Source organism: Cimex lectularius, unplaced genomic scaffold (genome assembly GCF_000648675.2).
Source record: "Cimex lectularius strain Harlan isolate CLEC.00 unplaced genomic scaffold, Clec_2.1 scaffold100, whole genome shotgun sequence".
Classification (NCBI taxonomy): domain Eukaryota; kingdom Metazoa; phylum Arthropoda; class Insecta; order Hemiptera; family Cimicidae; genus Cimex; species Cimex lectularius.
The window spans coordinates 285,847-299,915 of NW_019392663.1; the positions used below are offsets into that span (position 1 = coordinate 285,847).

The following is a 14,069-nucleotide window of genomic DNA, read 5'->3' on the forward strand; positions in this document are numbered from 1 at the left end:
GGTGTTCTAGGACTATTTCTGTTGCTAGGGTAGGATTGAATTATGTGTAAGAATTGCAGTGTCGCTTCGTAGATTTTTGTATTAATTTTGTGGGTATGTCAGCAATATAGATTGTCTATAAGATCAGTCCTAAGATACTTCCTTGCGGTAGCTTTGATTGGCATGATGCGTGAAAAATTGAAACCAATTTTCACTTTTCGAAAAGGATTTCATAAGTGGATAGCATTCAGTAGGTGTAATAGAGGATACTTTTTAGCTTCCGTAACATCCAGAAATATGGTTAAAAAATTGCTTGTTTTCCAGAGCCGAGTAGAAGAGGACAAAAGTAGAACGAAGGGATCAAAAACCAGACTGATTATTGGGGAAGTTTTGAGAGTACAATATGGTATTTAGACTGTTCAGGGCGTTGAAATGTTTGAAATAAAATAGGTGACTTTTTGGTCTGTAAGAGATTGACGCAAAGTTTGGGGGAGTGGAATTTTTGGATTGGGGTTGTTAAGGATAGTATCCACTTGATGGAGACGTTGTGTGAATGGCTGTAAATAGTTGTAATGTACACCATTGCTTTTTTTTCGTAGGTTTCGGAGGATTTTAGGGTAATAAGATCGTGCCCTGCAGAAAGTGGAAATTCTGTCGGGTGGATTCTATAAAATATAATTTCGTCTTAGCAAGGCGCTTGAATGTATACTAATCCAACATGACGGATCGGTCGCCGAGGTTTAACATAGCAAAGCGCCTTGGCGATTACTCGACGTTTATTTTATTTACATTTGTAAACTTGTTTACTATCAAAGAAAATCATGTTCAAATAATTTAAATTTATGATTTTTTTTTATTTATACATTTACTTCTCATTAAAATCTGAACTTGTAATATGTCATATTTTAAAAATACTGTTAATAATGACACATACGTTTTCATTGGTATAATCATTTATTTTTAAATCAGATAATTCAGTTAATTAATTAATTTTTCAGACATCTACTGTACCTCCGAAGTGTGTGACCACTTCTAAGCCAGTTGAGTGCAACCTTTGCCATCGTAAGTTTAAAAACATTCCTGCTCTTAATGGACACATGAGATTGCACGGTGGCTATTTTAAAAAGGTAATGACTTGTTATTATTGCATAATTGTTTATTTAAATTCCTTTAGCCTTTTTTTTCATAAGATTTCATATATTATTTCTCTTTAGGACTCAGACACGAAGAAATGTGAAAAAAAGGATTTGTCTGGGCCGCCTTTGCAAACAGCAAGCATCAGTGTTAGAGCATTGATAGAAGAAAAAATTATCCAAAAACGAACCAATCCTTCTCAAAATCAGAGCATTAATATTGCCGCCCAACAAACAAGTGGTAAGGAAAATAATAATGAATAGTAGCACCTCTGAAGAAATAAAGATTGTCCATTTTCTTTGAAAATCAAGTACTCGTGGAAATCAGGCAGGTACAGAAACTAACTTCTGCACCTTAATTTAACATCCTCAGGGTGAATACAGTAAAGTTTATACATTATTTAATTACTTTTTATGATGATTAGTGACTAAATTCTTTACATTAAATCTCAAATCTACCTTGGAGCATTTTGATTATTTCATTAATTTATTGGTATGTTTCATTTATCATGGATTCTAGGTAGTTTAAAATAATAATAGGGTTACATACTAGAAATAATAAATTACAAAGTTTTATACACTGAAGTTGTTTATCAATTACACTATAATGTTTGGAAATATTACTTGGAGTACTTCCTTTAATCTACCTGATTTAATTAACATTGTACTTGAATGATTGATTAATTGATTTTTACAAGCTCAATTCTGCACATATATGTACATGCATACCATGTGCACCTTATGACTTGTTGCGGAAAGCTAGGAGATTACCCACAGTACTCGGTATTTCGTCCGAGTTCAGTCCTCTGTCTTATCAAACCAGCCACCAAAGTCACCCAAAATTTTTCCAACAGCTCTCTAATACACATTCACTCTCAATACACCCAAAATGAGATACAATAAAACAGAACAGTTTCTTCCAAAATCAGAACAGGGGACCCCAAGATTTGATGCCGTACTCAAGCACTTTTCTCAAATCCGGTAGCATTCCAATTATTTACATACCATTCACTCAAGTAGGATGGTGGAGTGCTCCATATTCCTCCAATGCCTTTTAAACATACTATATAACTAATCCACTTGAAGTTCCTATTCCACCAAAGGGTCCCTCACACAACACATTTACTCCAATAAATATATTCACTCTTAATATATACAAAATAAAATATCGACCAAGTACTACATACAATAAAACAGCTGTTTTCTCAAAAAATCATAGCATGGAACCAAAACATAGCTTAAACACAATTCTCATATTGTGTGGCATTTCTACTGTCTCCCTATATGGACCAAAGGAACAATTTTCTTTAATTATGTGGGATACATCGAGCAACCTTTTTTCAAATTATGTGACCTTGTGTCAATCTCGCATTCCCTATTCTTAATTGAATAAGGATCATCCCTCTTCAACGACTCAAATCCTAGAATCCTAGGAACTTCACTGCCAATCAAGCGGGAGACACTTTTCCTTTTAATCATATTTTTTATTAGATTTTTATGGTGATCAGGTTTTAAGGTCTTTCTTATACTTGATCTAAAGCAAATTTATTATAGCTGATATTGCATATTAACTTTTTCCAAATTTAACTCATAAACTATTAGAAAAAATGAGTCATTATTCTCAAATTAGATATACCAATTAAGTAGTAAAAATTACTGTATTCTATTACTTAACATTAGCTTGATCCTAATACTTGTATTTTTGTTTTATTTTTTCCTATAAATACAGTCTGTTAACCTAATTTTTCTATGTTCTGCTTAATAGCCTGATTTTATGTTATAATTGTTTTATAAAGTACATTTTTTTGTTATAGATGAAAAACATGGTACTGAAAATACGAGCTTGTGTAACGGTAATTCAACTGATGCGGAATCAAACACAAAAAATTCTTCCTTCCTTGTTCCTACACCTTCTCTTTCTTCTAAAGAAAGGATACTAGAAAAATCAATTGAGACCACCTCATTAGATAGTAACGAATGTGGAAGAAAACTGGACGGAGCAGTGCAAAAGCCAAGCGTTGACCACCCGATATTGAAAAAAGCGCCCAAATTAAGTGTCAAAAGGGCGAGTTCTGATCCAGGAATAATGCAACCATCAATTAATGAAACGTTAGTTTACTATTAACATTTTTTTAACTAGTGATATTTGAGTTTTATCGTTGTATACACAAAAATCACTGAAAACCACATTTTCCCAATATACCTTTCAGTATATACAGAAGACACTCGTTATCCATAGGGGACGTATAACAAGCATCACCATGGTTAATAAGAATCATCTCGACTTTCAGGCTTCCAAGCATTTTCTTTTCTATCTGCATACCACACACTTTCTATATCATGGCAATGTTATGTATGAACTTACACATAAAAATATTTAAGATTTTTTCAACAAGAAAAATATAATATACAGTAATATATGTAAATAATATTCCATGCAGGAAAACAATACATACATACATCAGGCACAACATGAAAGCAAATGAGAAAAAATTATTAACATCTAAAAAAGATAAAGTTTATAAAAAATTTAAATTAAATTCCACTTTTAGAAGTAGATGCTGATGAGTCAGTAGTTAGCTCTTTCAGCTTTTTCAAAGAACATTGTTGTAGGAGGCTGCTCTGTCTGCTTAGGTCTGGTTTTTTAACTCTGGAAATTTTGTTGGAGAGGGTCCGTTGCTCGAATTAGCAGACGTGTTATGTTGATTATTCATTCCCTTATTGAATCATATTCTACAATTTTATTTTTCAACTTTTGAGCTAATCGCAAGATTTCTATAAATTTGTCCATTCTTCATTCCTGTTTCCTCATTGGTGGTCGAGTTGATGAGTTCTTGCAATTCTTCAATAGTGAGTTTTTAATTACAGATGAATTAAAGCACGGATAATGAAAGCGCAGATAACAAGAGTCTACTTTATTGTCATAAATTATTGGGGGGGGGGGATTCATTGTAATTGTATTAATTTGTGAATAGTAAACAGAGTTGTTTTGTAATTGTATAAGTTCTTATTCATTTACAATATTACCTTCACAAGGCATTTTTTTAATAATAAATTAAAATTAATCTAAATTTACACAATAACTCATTTAGCATGTTAGAAAAATTATTTTGTGAAACTGAATATTCTGCAGCCATTTTTATACCACTAACCCCACACTGTCCTTGAAATATATTTAAAATTATAATGTTATAATAAATGCTTTTAATGTTAGTTCTAGGCAACTTCAATTAAATCTATCGACTGACCCAACTTATTCACTAGGAGTGTACAGTGAAGATGCTGGTTATTTTTCCCCCACACTGCAAGATGATGTTTTTCAGCAGGTGGACTCAGTACAAGAATCTATGATTTTACAGGGAGTGGATCCAAGCCAGTTGGCTGAATCAATTCAGGTAAGATGATTAAATGGTATTCAGTTTGTCCAACAACAAAAAAACTAGCGACAATAGACATACATTATAAATTACAATTAATTAAGGTTTTTAGTTGAGATAAAAAAGTCAATGGCATGAGCGGGATTCGAACCCACGATCTTCGGCTAGATACGCCGCTACTCTACCACCTGAGCTATCGTGACCTCGATCCACTCGGACATCAACTTCCTATCTCAACCCCACCTTATGAATTTTCCCTCCTTTTTGCCATTTTTCAAATGTCGTGTAATCGGATTGGATTCTCGTGAAATTCAAAACGGTTGAGATGGGAAGTGGGTGTCTGAGTGAGTCGAGGTCACGATAGCTCAAGTGGTAGAGCAGCGGCGTATCAAGCCAAAGATTGTGGGTTCGAATCCCGCTCGTGCCATTGACTTTTTTATCTCAACTAAAAACCTTAATTAATTGTAATAAATTAATTGTTCAAGCGGACCACGAAATTAGTGAATTTAATACCTTGTAAAGTTTCGACCAGTTCAAAAAATATTTGATTTGTGGAATTAGATACTCTACCATACAACTATTCATTTATTTCTATTCTGATCAAACAAGATGTATTAATTATTAATCTTACATTGTAAAGACCTTGCTAATGAACGTAAATATTAAATTAAAGTAGATTTATTGATATAAAATGAACTAAGGGGTCTAAAAATAAATAAACCATCTATGTTATACCGAAAGTTTGTTTTTACTGTACTTGCAGGCTGCCACATTACACGATATTGCATCATTGGAGGGATATACAAGCCCAACAGAAAGCCTCTCGAGCCCTCAGTCATTCCAACGTCATCAAGATCTTCAAAGTGTATTAGATTCTCCGTTGCCAATTAGTTTAGCAGATTTTGCTTACACACATTCACAACATACGAATAATGATTCGGCGCTTCCGGTTCAATCGCCATATGTTACATCGCCCCTTCCTTCTCCTTGCTTTACTTATCCAACACCTCCAGCAAGTCAAGAAGGGCATTCACCATCTTTTCCACCGATGCAACCAGTAATCCCTGGCAATGTTTCTTCACCTTTATCAGCTGCATTTTATACAACGACTATGTCAAGTTCTGCAGCAGTGGAGGCTGCTCTTAATGAAGTACTTCCACAGCACAACTACCCATCGCCACCGCCTCAATCTCCGACACCTGTTTCTTCACCCCTTTCGACTTCAGCCCCATCAACTTCCCCTCTTCCTCACCATCCATTACAATCACAAATGATGCCAAATTCTGACGACCCATTATTATCAAGCAGCCCTAAGGACTTTGCTTCGCGTAAAAAATTTGATTTTCACACTTTTAAACTTTTACATAATGGTACCTTCGACTTTGGTTCTGCTGGAACTCAAGGTGTGACAGGGATTGTACTAGATCGTAATGGTGAATTGAAATTAATTCAAACATCTTGTTTTCAATCGATGAAAACAGGCTTAATCAATGGAACTACCATCTACCTTAACACCAAGCGTAAAGCTGAAAATATTACATCTCCTGATAACAAATCAAAATTACTTAAAGCTATAACTATTCCGGCCAAGTCAATAAATAGCAATAAGCTATATAAAGCCAATGGTATTCTATTAGAGAACAATAAGGAAGATGCCATAGAAGAAGATGTATTTTTAAGTCCAAGGTATACTTTTAATTAAAAACAATAAGTTTCATACTCATGCTTGAAAATATATTTCCTATATTGGTTTAATTTCAGTATTCCTACCAGCCCTCTACGTATGGCTAGAAAGAGATTGCGCCTTGAAAACCCTGCTTTTTCAAAACCACCATATCATTCTCGCTTAAGAAAAGTCAGGAAAAGTGAACCAAATGAACAACTTCCTTATACACCAACGCCTCTTTTACCACCTACCCGTTACGGGCAAGGCCTTTACTGGCAAACTATTGCAACTTCGCCATGTCCATCGACAGTAAAAGGTAATTTTAATTCAATAGTTAAGTTCAATTAATTTTTTTTTATATATACTAAATTTTTTTCTTTGGCAAATAGAAGAAGCTGATGTGAAGGAATTGTTGTATGAGAGTGATTCTGTACCTCATATTAATATTGGTCCAGAATACCAATGTAGCATTCCTCCATGCTTAAAAAATAGCCAACTGGATGCAGGATTTGCTGAAGATCAACTCCTTTGGGAATCTTCTCTCAATGAAATGTCAAATGATTCTGAAAGTAGGTGTTTTTCAACAATTAAAACTTTTTAACTTCAATACATTCTTGACAAGGATATTCAATGTTTTATTATTCAGATGCTTATCAAGTAGAAAAAATTAGTAATGAATCAAAATATTTTTATATATGTACTAATTTAGGGCATGGTAGCCAGAAATAAAATAAAATAAAAATCATTTTTGATAGCACTATTGCTCCAACTTGTAGTTAAGACACATCCATTTTATATAATTTTCATTGCTTAAACATTTTTAAGTGAGATAGGATGATGAACTTTAAATCACCAAAAATATTTTTACTTTTTTTTACAAAATATTAATTTAATTAGTGATAACCTAAGTAAAATAAATAGCATAAAATGAAATATTATTTAAATATCTAAATACATATGATAAGCAAGTTTTATTAACTGTGACTGTTAAATGTGAAGATTGATTTTTCAAAAAACTTATTTTTGTTTTAGTTGACATGTATTTGGAGTTTGCATGTTGCGCTGCAGTCCCTGGTGGAGGAAGGAATAAGGAATATGCTTTACATGTTTTACATTTATGTCACGGAAAAATACATGTATGTATTTCCAATATAATAAATAAAATCTATTTAACTATCAAGCGATCGTGTAGGGTGCAAAGTTAAACTCTGTTTTTCCTCAAAGGATGGTTGAAGGATGATTGCATATTAACACTCTACTGTCACCTGTCCATCCATTCCTTGAAGTTAATTTTTAGAATAGAAAAAGTCTAGAACGTCCAGTTTTGCGAACTTAACAAGACGTAAGAAAAAACGCTTGACGGTTAATATTTAAATTTAATGCGATAATTAAACTAATAGATAACCTTTTAAAACAATCGGTAAAATTAATATTCGTGTTGAACTGGCACAGGGTCACTTACAGTCTCCACAAACGGGTTTTTGATTTTCCCAAACACATTTTGGCATTGTGTCATCTTCAGTGAGGAACTTAAAAATTAATATTATTGTAATTTGATCCTTACTGAGGATAGGCAGACTATGACGATCAGTAAGGATCAAATTATATGTTCATCACTCCTCAGAACAAAATAGGCAATACCAGCAATAAATTATTTTATAATACCTTAAGAAAATTTTTGTGGATGAATTTTGCTGCATTCTAAGAAACATAATATTCAATTTTTTCTGAACATTTTAACAATACAACTATTTAGTACACCTACTTAATAAAAAATTCTGCGTACTTCAAGGAGAGGTTTAATTTAATGGTAAGATAAAGGGTTGAGAAAATAATTTTTATATAATGTTAAACAATACATATGTATCAAATTTGCACAAAATGCAAAACTTTTTTTAAAATTATTCTTAAGTCTGGAAATAACATGAAGGTTATAATTAACTAAGCACATTTTTTATAGTATTATGATCTCCAGCTAGTGCAGGGCACTAGTAGAAGACTAACAGTACACATATTGAACAATTACTCTCTCCTGAGGTCTCTCACTTTCTTTCACCCTGATTGGTGCTTAAAGTGACTTTTTTTTTCTAAATGAGAGTATTTCATCTACTAGGTTATATGAACCCTCAGGGTACAGGTACTGATTGCAGGGCCGCTGGATTCGAACCCTAGACCTTTACCTTAATGTGGGGAGTGATAAGCACCATGTCAACACCTAAACCATTTTGGCATTAGTTTTGTTTTTACAGATTATAGTTTGTACAGATGGTCAAACAATTTTTGCAATTTGACTCATAGTTTTTCAAAGATTATGGTGGTACACTATCAACCACCTAAATTCATCCAATACCTCCATTGTAATAAAATATTTATGACATGCCTCGCACAATTGATTCTTAAGTATTCCACACTTAATTTTAAATAAAAGGAGATAAGAATTTTTTGTTGTTGTTAAAAAGGAATTAAACCAAAGATATATTCCAACTTATTGTACATAAACAATTTAATTATCATCGTTAAATGTTTTAAAATTTAGTATCTATTCTTCAAAACAAAAAATAATACATGATTTAACATACATAAACATACAATTTTTCTTAGTTTTATAATAAGTAATAAATAATTTATTTTTATATTAAAAAGGAAAAAATCATTTTTTAGGGTGTATGCAGACTTATTTTACTACTGTAACTACTAAAAGAGTTTTATTTTGCTTCCTTAAATTATTTCTCAAGGTGTCTGAAGTTCTCTTTCCTTGACTTTATTAATTTATGATATTTATTTGTTATGTTATAATATAATTTAAACCAAATTACAATATTTCACAGGAAGCGATGCTTAAACTTATGCAACCGACACCGTGTTTGCCAGCTGATCATCCACTATTGTCATTCGAGTATGCAGATAGTGAAAGATGGACATCAAATGAAATGGAAGCTTTTCACCAAGCCGTTTTCAAATTTGATAAAGATTTCATTCTAATTGCACAGGAGGTAATGAGTTTTGTCGGTGTTCAAACCAATGTAATTTACTGCAATATCTTTGTCATTTAGATTGGTTCAAAAACTGTCCCACAATGTGTTCAATTTTATTACATTTGGAAGAAGGTGTGCCCAGAGGATTACAAAAAATTAAGAATGGTTAGAAGAAGGTTTCGTGACAGTGAACGTGAAATAGAAGTTCCTAAATCAGAGATTAATGTAAGTATGTTTATTTCTGCATTTTACTTATTTTTCTTTTAAATTTAATACTGATAAAACATTCGCCATCATATTATCAACACATATTCAACAATAACTGTACTACAATTAATTAAGGTTTTTAGTTGAGATAAAAAAGTCAATGGCACGAGCGGGATTTGAACCTACGATCTTCGGCTTGATACTACTTTTTATCTCAACTAAAAACCTTAATTAATTGTAATATATTAATTGGTCAAGCGGACCACGAAATTAGTGAATTTAATGATCAAAAATGAAGTATACTTCACTAAAGCTCTCCGTGCCCATTTCATTTGTCGTCGAGAATCCAACCCGATTACACATTTGAAAAATGGCAAAAAGGGGGGAAAATTCAAAAGGTGCGGTTGAGATGGGAAGTTAGTGTCCAAGTGGATCGAGGTCACGATAGCTCAAGAGGTAGAGCAGCGGCGTATCAAGCCAAAGATCGTGGGTTCGAATCTCGCTCGTGCCATTGACTTTTTTATCTCAACTAAAAACCTTAATTAATTGTAATATATTAATTGGTCAAGCGGACCACGAAATTAGTGAATTTAATAACTGTACTGTTTAAGTGCTTATATATACAATATATTTTAATATAGACATACATTATACAGGGTGATCCACTACACTTATGACAAAGTTCATCAGTAGAAATGACAAATGGTGGAGTGAGTGTGGTGTTCAGTCCTTTGTAAATTTTAAATTTAATTTAAAAAGGACTGAAGTTCATCAGTTGTGTGTACACCTCAAAAACAAACAAAAATTTCGTATGAACCATGGTCCCCTTTTGCAGATATTCAACATTTTATGGATTTTTTCAACTATCTATGGTTTTAATCATAAATCTACTTGCAGCACTTGAACTATTCATTTTTGGAAATAAAAAAAAAGCATTGAAAAGAGTTTTCAATTGCTGAATTTAAAATTTGTAAAAAAACTAAATTTACAAACTTGTTGGTAAAAAGCACAAGAAACATGAATTCTATATACTAATGCAAATAAACTTTGAATGAAAACTGAGCCAAATTTTAGTATTTTAAGTTATAATTTCTTTCATGATATTTTATTTCCATTTCCTTTTAGGTTAATGATGCAGAACTAGTATCGACAAGTTCCGAAAGTCGATTATTTGTATGTGAATATGCTGATTGCTCTGCAGTAAGTAGAATTAGTAGTGATAATCCATTTGAAAAAAAAAATAGGAATTAAAAGATTAAGTCATTTTACACCATTGTAACACTATTGAATAACATGATCTTAAATGTTTCATAACCTATTAGTATCATCATCACTTAGTGTGTAAAACTAGAATTAGTAAATTTGTTTGGCTTCAATTTTTGTAAAAATAATTTTGATGGGCAAATTCAGACTCCTATACGAACATTAATTTTAAAAATCTAAAAAGTTGTTATAAATGAAATATTTTATCAATGAGGATTTATAATTTACAAAAATTTATAAATTTTGTGTATAACCAAACGGTTCAATTTTGTTCCAGAGTTTTAATTCCCGTGCTGCCCTTAATGGTCACATTAGAATTCATGTCGGAGGTACAAGTGGAAGAAGTCCTACGCCTGATAAAAGGAGCGCAAACACTGGCCAGCAGAACAATTGCGAGCCGTCAGAGGAATTTCCATGCAAGATTTGTGGGAAGTAAGTGTGTCCACTAGAGCCTCACCACCAGGTACTGTTTCGGTTAGATTTTTTCATTCTTCCCACATTTTACAAAGTGTTGGAAACTTCTGGAAAATAAACACTTGAATTTAGCATGAATACTAACTGCCTGGTGAGAGGACTTGCTCATACAAAATTAGCTTTATTTAACATCTTATTTTAGCATAGTGTGAAATGTTTTAAAAATTAATTCAACAAAATAATACTTTCAGAATCAATGTGAAGAGAAAAGCCTTAACTCTTAATGAATTTTTGTGCATGTACAGAATACTAATATTTAAATAAATATTAACATTTTTGTTTAACCCACTCGATAGATTTATAATTAATTGTGATTAAATATAAAATAATAATTGAGCATCATAATTTACATAAAATCTGCTATAAAACCGCATGATTTATGTAATGTTGATATTAATGTATTTAACTTTATGTTATGTTAAATTCAGTCTTTAACTTTCTGTATTTCTTTTTTTAAAATACACATTGAAATGTTAGAAATCTTGACCAAAGTGGCTGTTCTTGAATATTAAATTGCTTTAACTTTGATGATAGTTAATCATCCATTGTTAATTGATTAGCTACTATAAAAAATTTACATTAAAATTTGTTTGTGATATAATTTATAAACAATTTATTTTAATTAATTAATTATGACAGATGTCATTTTTTATTTTATCTATAATTTCAACCAATTTATTTTTGTTCTCTGCATATAGCCGTAAATAATACGTTTTAGTTTAAAATATTAAAGTAATTTAATTGACTAGCAAGACGGACACTAACTAATACTAATTAATCACTAATTTTAAAACGTTTTTTGAAAAATATGATCTTGCCAATGAGCCCTCGAAGCCTAGTAAATAAATATTTTAAGCAACTTAAATATTTTTTTTAAATATTGGTTTCTGTTTTTGTAGTTCATGTAATTTAACATTATTATACATCAGTCAATTTTTTTTTTTTTTTTTTCAAAGGTCAAATTGTATTTTACAGCTAGTCATTGGAGTATTTTAGATATTGAAATATATAATCTGCTGATCTGAAATATATAATAAGCCAAACATTAATCCATATTTGCTTAGTAGTCATAATTGACCATATTAATTATTCCAATTATAATATAACTCAAGTGGTTAGAGCAGCAGTGTATTGAGCGAAGGTCGTGGGTTCGAATCCAGCTTATGACACTAGTTTTTCATATCAACCAAAACCTTAGATAAAAAGAATAATTAATTGGTACCAAAGATTGTTGTTAAAATTATTTTTTGGCAAAAGGCAAATTTGATATTCATTTTTTGCACTGAAAAACCCCTGAATACAAATTTTTGAGAAAATCGACAAATAATTTTTTGCCTTTCAAATCCCTCTGATTATTTTTGGAAGGTCACAAAAATTGGGATAACTTTGAAACTACTCCCCTGATCTACATGAAACAGTGCAAGCCTTTAGAACTATAAGCTACACATGATGACATGACATAAATCTAGATTCTGTAAATAAATCAGAACCATAGATACAAAATACAACATTTGAAAATTTTTGGCTAATTTTATCTTTGTTTTTCTAACTTATACTGACATAAAACCTAAACATTATTGGCATAGTTTACAAAAATTTAATAGAGAAATTCAGCTTTCCAGGGGTTACAATACTGTTGGATTTAGACAAAATCCAAGGGAGTTATGTATTTTTCATTGGAATGCCTTTTGCTGCTAATCGAGCCTAAAAATATATATTTTTTCTTTACTACGAAAATTTGTATTTGCTAACTTTAAAGGATGCTTAAAATGAATTAGGATTGCTTTTTGTTTTTCAAAAACACATTTTTTAAATTATGCTGAGAATATATTTTCGTTTTTGTAATATGTTATATATCTAATGTCATGTAATACAATCCTGTATATTCTTTTCTTATTCTAGGTTAAAATAAATTGGCTAATATATCACTTTGAAGTACAATCATAACAAAAACAGAAAACCTTATTTAAATAGGCACATTGGCAAGAACACTCAGACACGTGTCTAATATTTTTTGACCAAATATGCATTACAGAAGAAAGTTTCATTAAAATGATCCCACAGTTGTAGCCACCCCTTGTAAATTGAATTTATTTATTTTCACTTAAATACTAATTTCTATAGAAGTCCTGCCGCTTGAAAAAAAAGCCAATTATTCATTTTTACATCCCATTTGATGCTGTAATTATAAGAAGGAAAACAGAACAAAATTAAAAAATTGAAGAAATTTATTTACTGGATTACTATCATTATAGTAGCGGAAATACAAGCTTTCGTGATACGCCTTCATCAGGTGTCCTTCACTTGTCTGAATTATTGGAGAGTATAGCCTAGGATCAGTTGGCCAATAAACCACCAATCTCGGATTATTGGCCATAATTCTTGCTTCAAACGCCACTCTTCTTGAGCTACTATCTTATTTATAATTTGTAGAATGTGTCTACAAAGTATGGCCAAAATTAGATCCTTCTTTGTCTAAACAGTTTGTTGTAATACGGCATATTTTGGTAAAGGATCCAGTTATAAAAGTAGATTTTTTCCTTGAAACCAAGCGAGTAGTTACAAAATCCACTCGCTGGCTGAAAGCAGAGTAAAAGTAGTGAAAAACAATAATTTATATTTTAAGAATTAAAGTGATTTATATTGTTTGAATAAGACATTTTTACACACAAGGACTTTTGTAACAGCCTAGTAATAAGAATAAAATAGTACTATTAATTAATATCTGATGATCGAAATTTTTTTTCAGAATTTTTAACAAAGTTAAGAGTAGAAGTGCACATATGAAATCTCATAGACCTCCAGATGCTGAAATCCGTAAACCCAAAACAGATTCTGCCAAAATGGAAGGAACTGAACCATCTTCTGGAAAAGGTGTCAATTTAACTACCCCAAATTCGACTCAGCGAAATTCTTAAAGGATGGCTGAGAAAAATGTTTGCAGTTTGTATCAGAAGGCAAGTTTACAATTTTTCATTTTCTCCGTGAAACAAAT

The 14,069-nt window shown here is 31.5% G+C and overlaps 1 protein-coding gene across 6 annotated transcripts in view; it reads left to right on the plus strand.

Annotated features, from left to right (window-relative positions):
• Nucleotides 1-14,069, plus strand: part of LOC106672933 (mucin-5AC) — a 287,198-nt gene that overhangs the window by 272,532 nt on the left and 597 nt on the right. For 4 of the 6 annotated variants that reach the window (XM_024224975.1, XM_024224973.1, XM_024224974.1 and 1 more), the window contains 13 exons: nt 978-1,106; nt 1,194-1,353; nt 2,927-3,221; nt 4,327-4,507; nt 5,253-6,175; nt 6,251-6,471; nt 6,545-6,724; nt 7,188-7,291; nt 8,984-9,148; nt 9,209-9,355; nt 10,463-10,537; nt 10,878-11,032; nt 13,824-14,031. In XM_024224975.1, coding sequence (XP_024080743.1) covers nt 978-1,106; nt 1,194-1,353; nt 2,927-3,221; nt 4,327-4,507; nt 5,253-6,175; nt 6,251-6,471; nt 6,545-6,724; nt 7,188-7,291; nt 8,984-9,148; nt 9,209-9,355; nt 10,463-10,537; nt 10,878-11,032; nt 13,824-13,992 — 2,904 coding nt within the window. In that variant the 3' untranslated portion in view covers nt 13,993-14,031. Of the gene's footprint in view, nt 1-977; nt 1,107-1,193; nt 1,354-2,926; nt 3,222-4,326; nt 4,508-5,252; nt 6,176-6,250; nt 6,472-6,544; nt 6,725-7,187; nt 7,292-8,983; nt 9,149-9,208; nt 9,356-10,462; nt 10,538-10,877; nt 11,064-13,823; nt 14,032-14,069 lie in introns of those variants that run through there. The other 2 variants (XM_024224977.1, XM_024224978.1) reach the window with 2 other exon arrangements.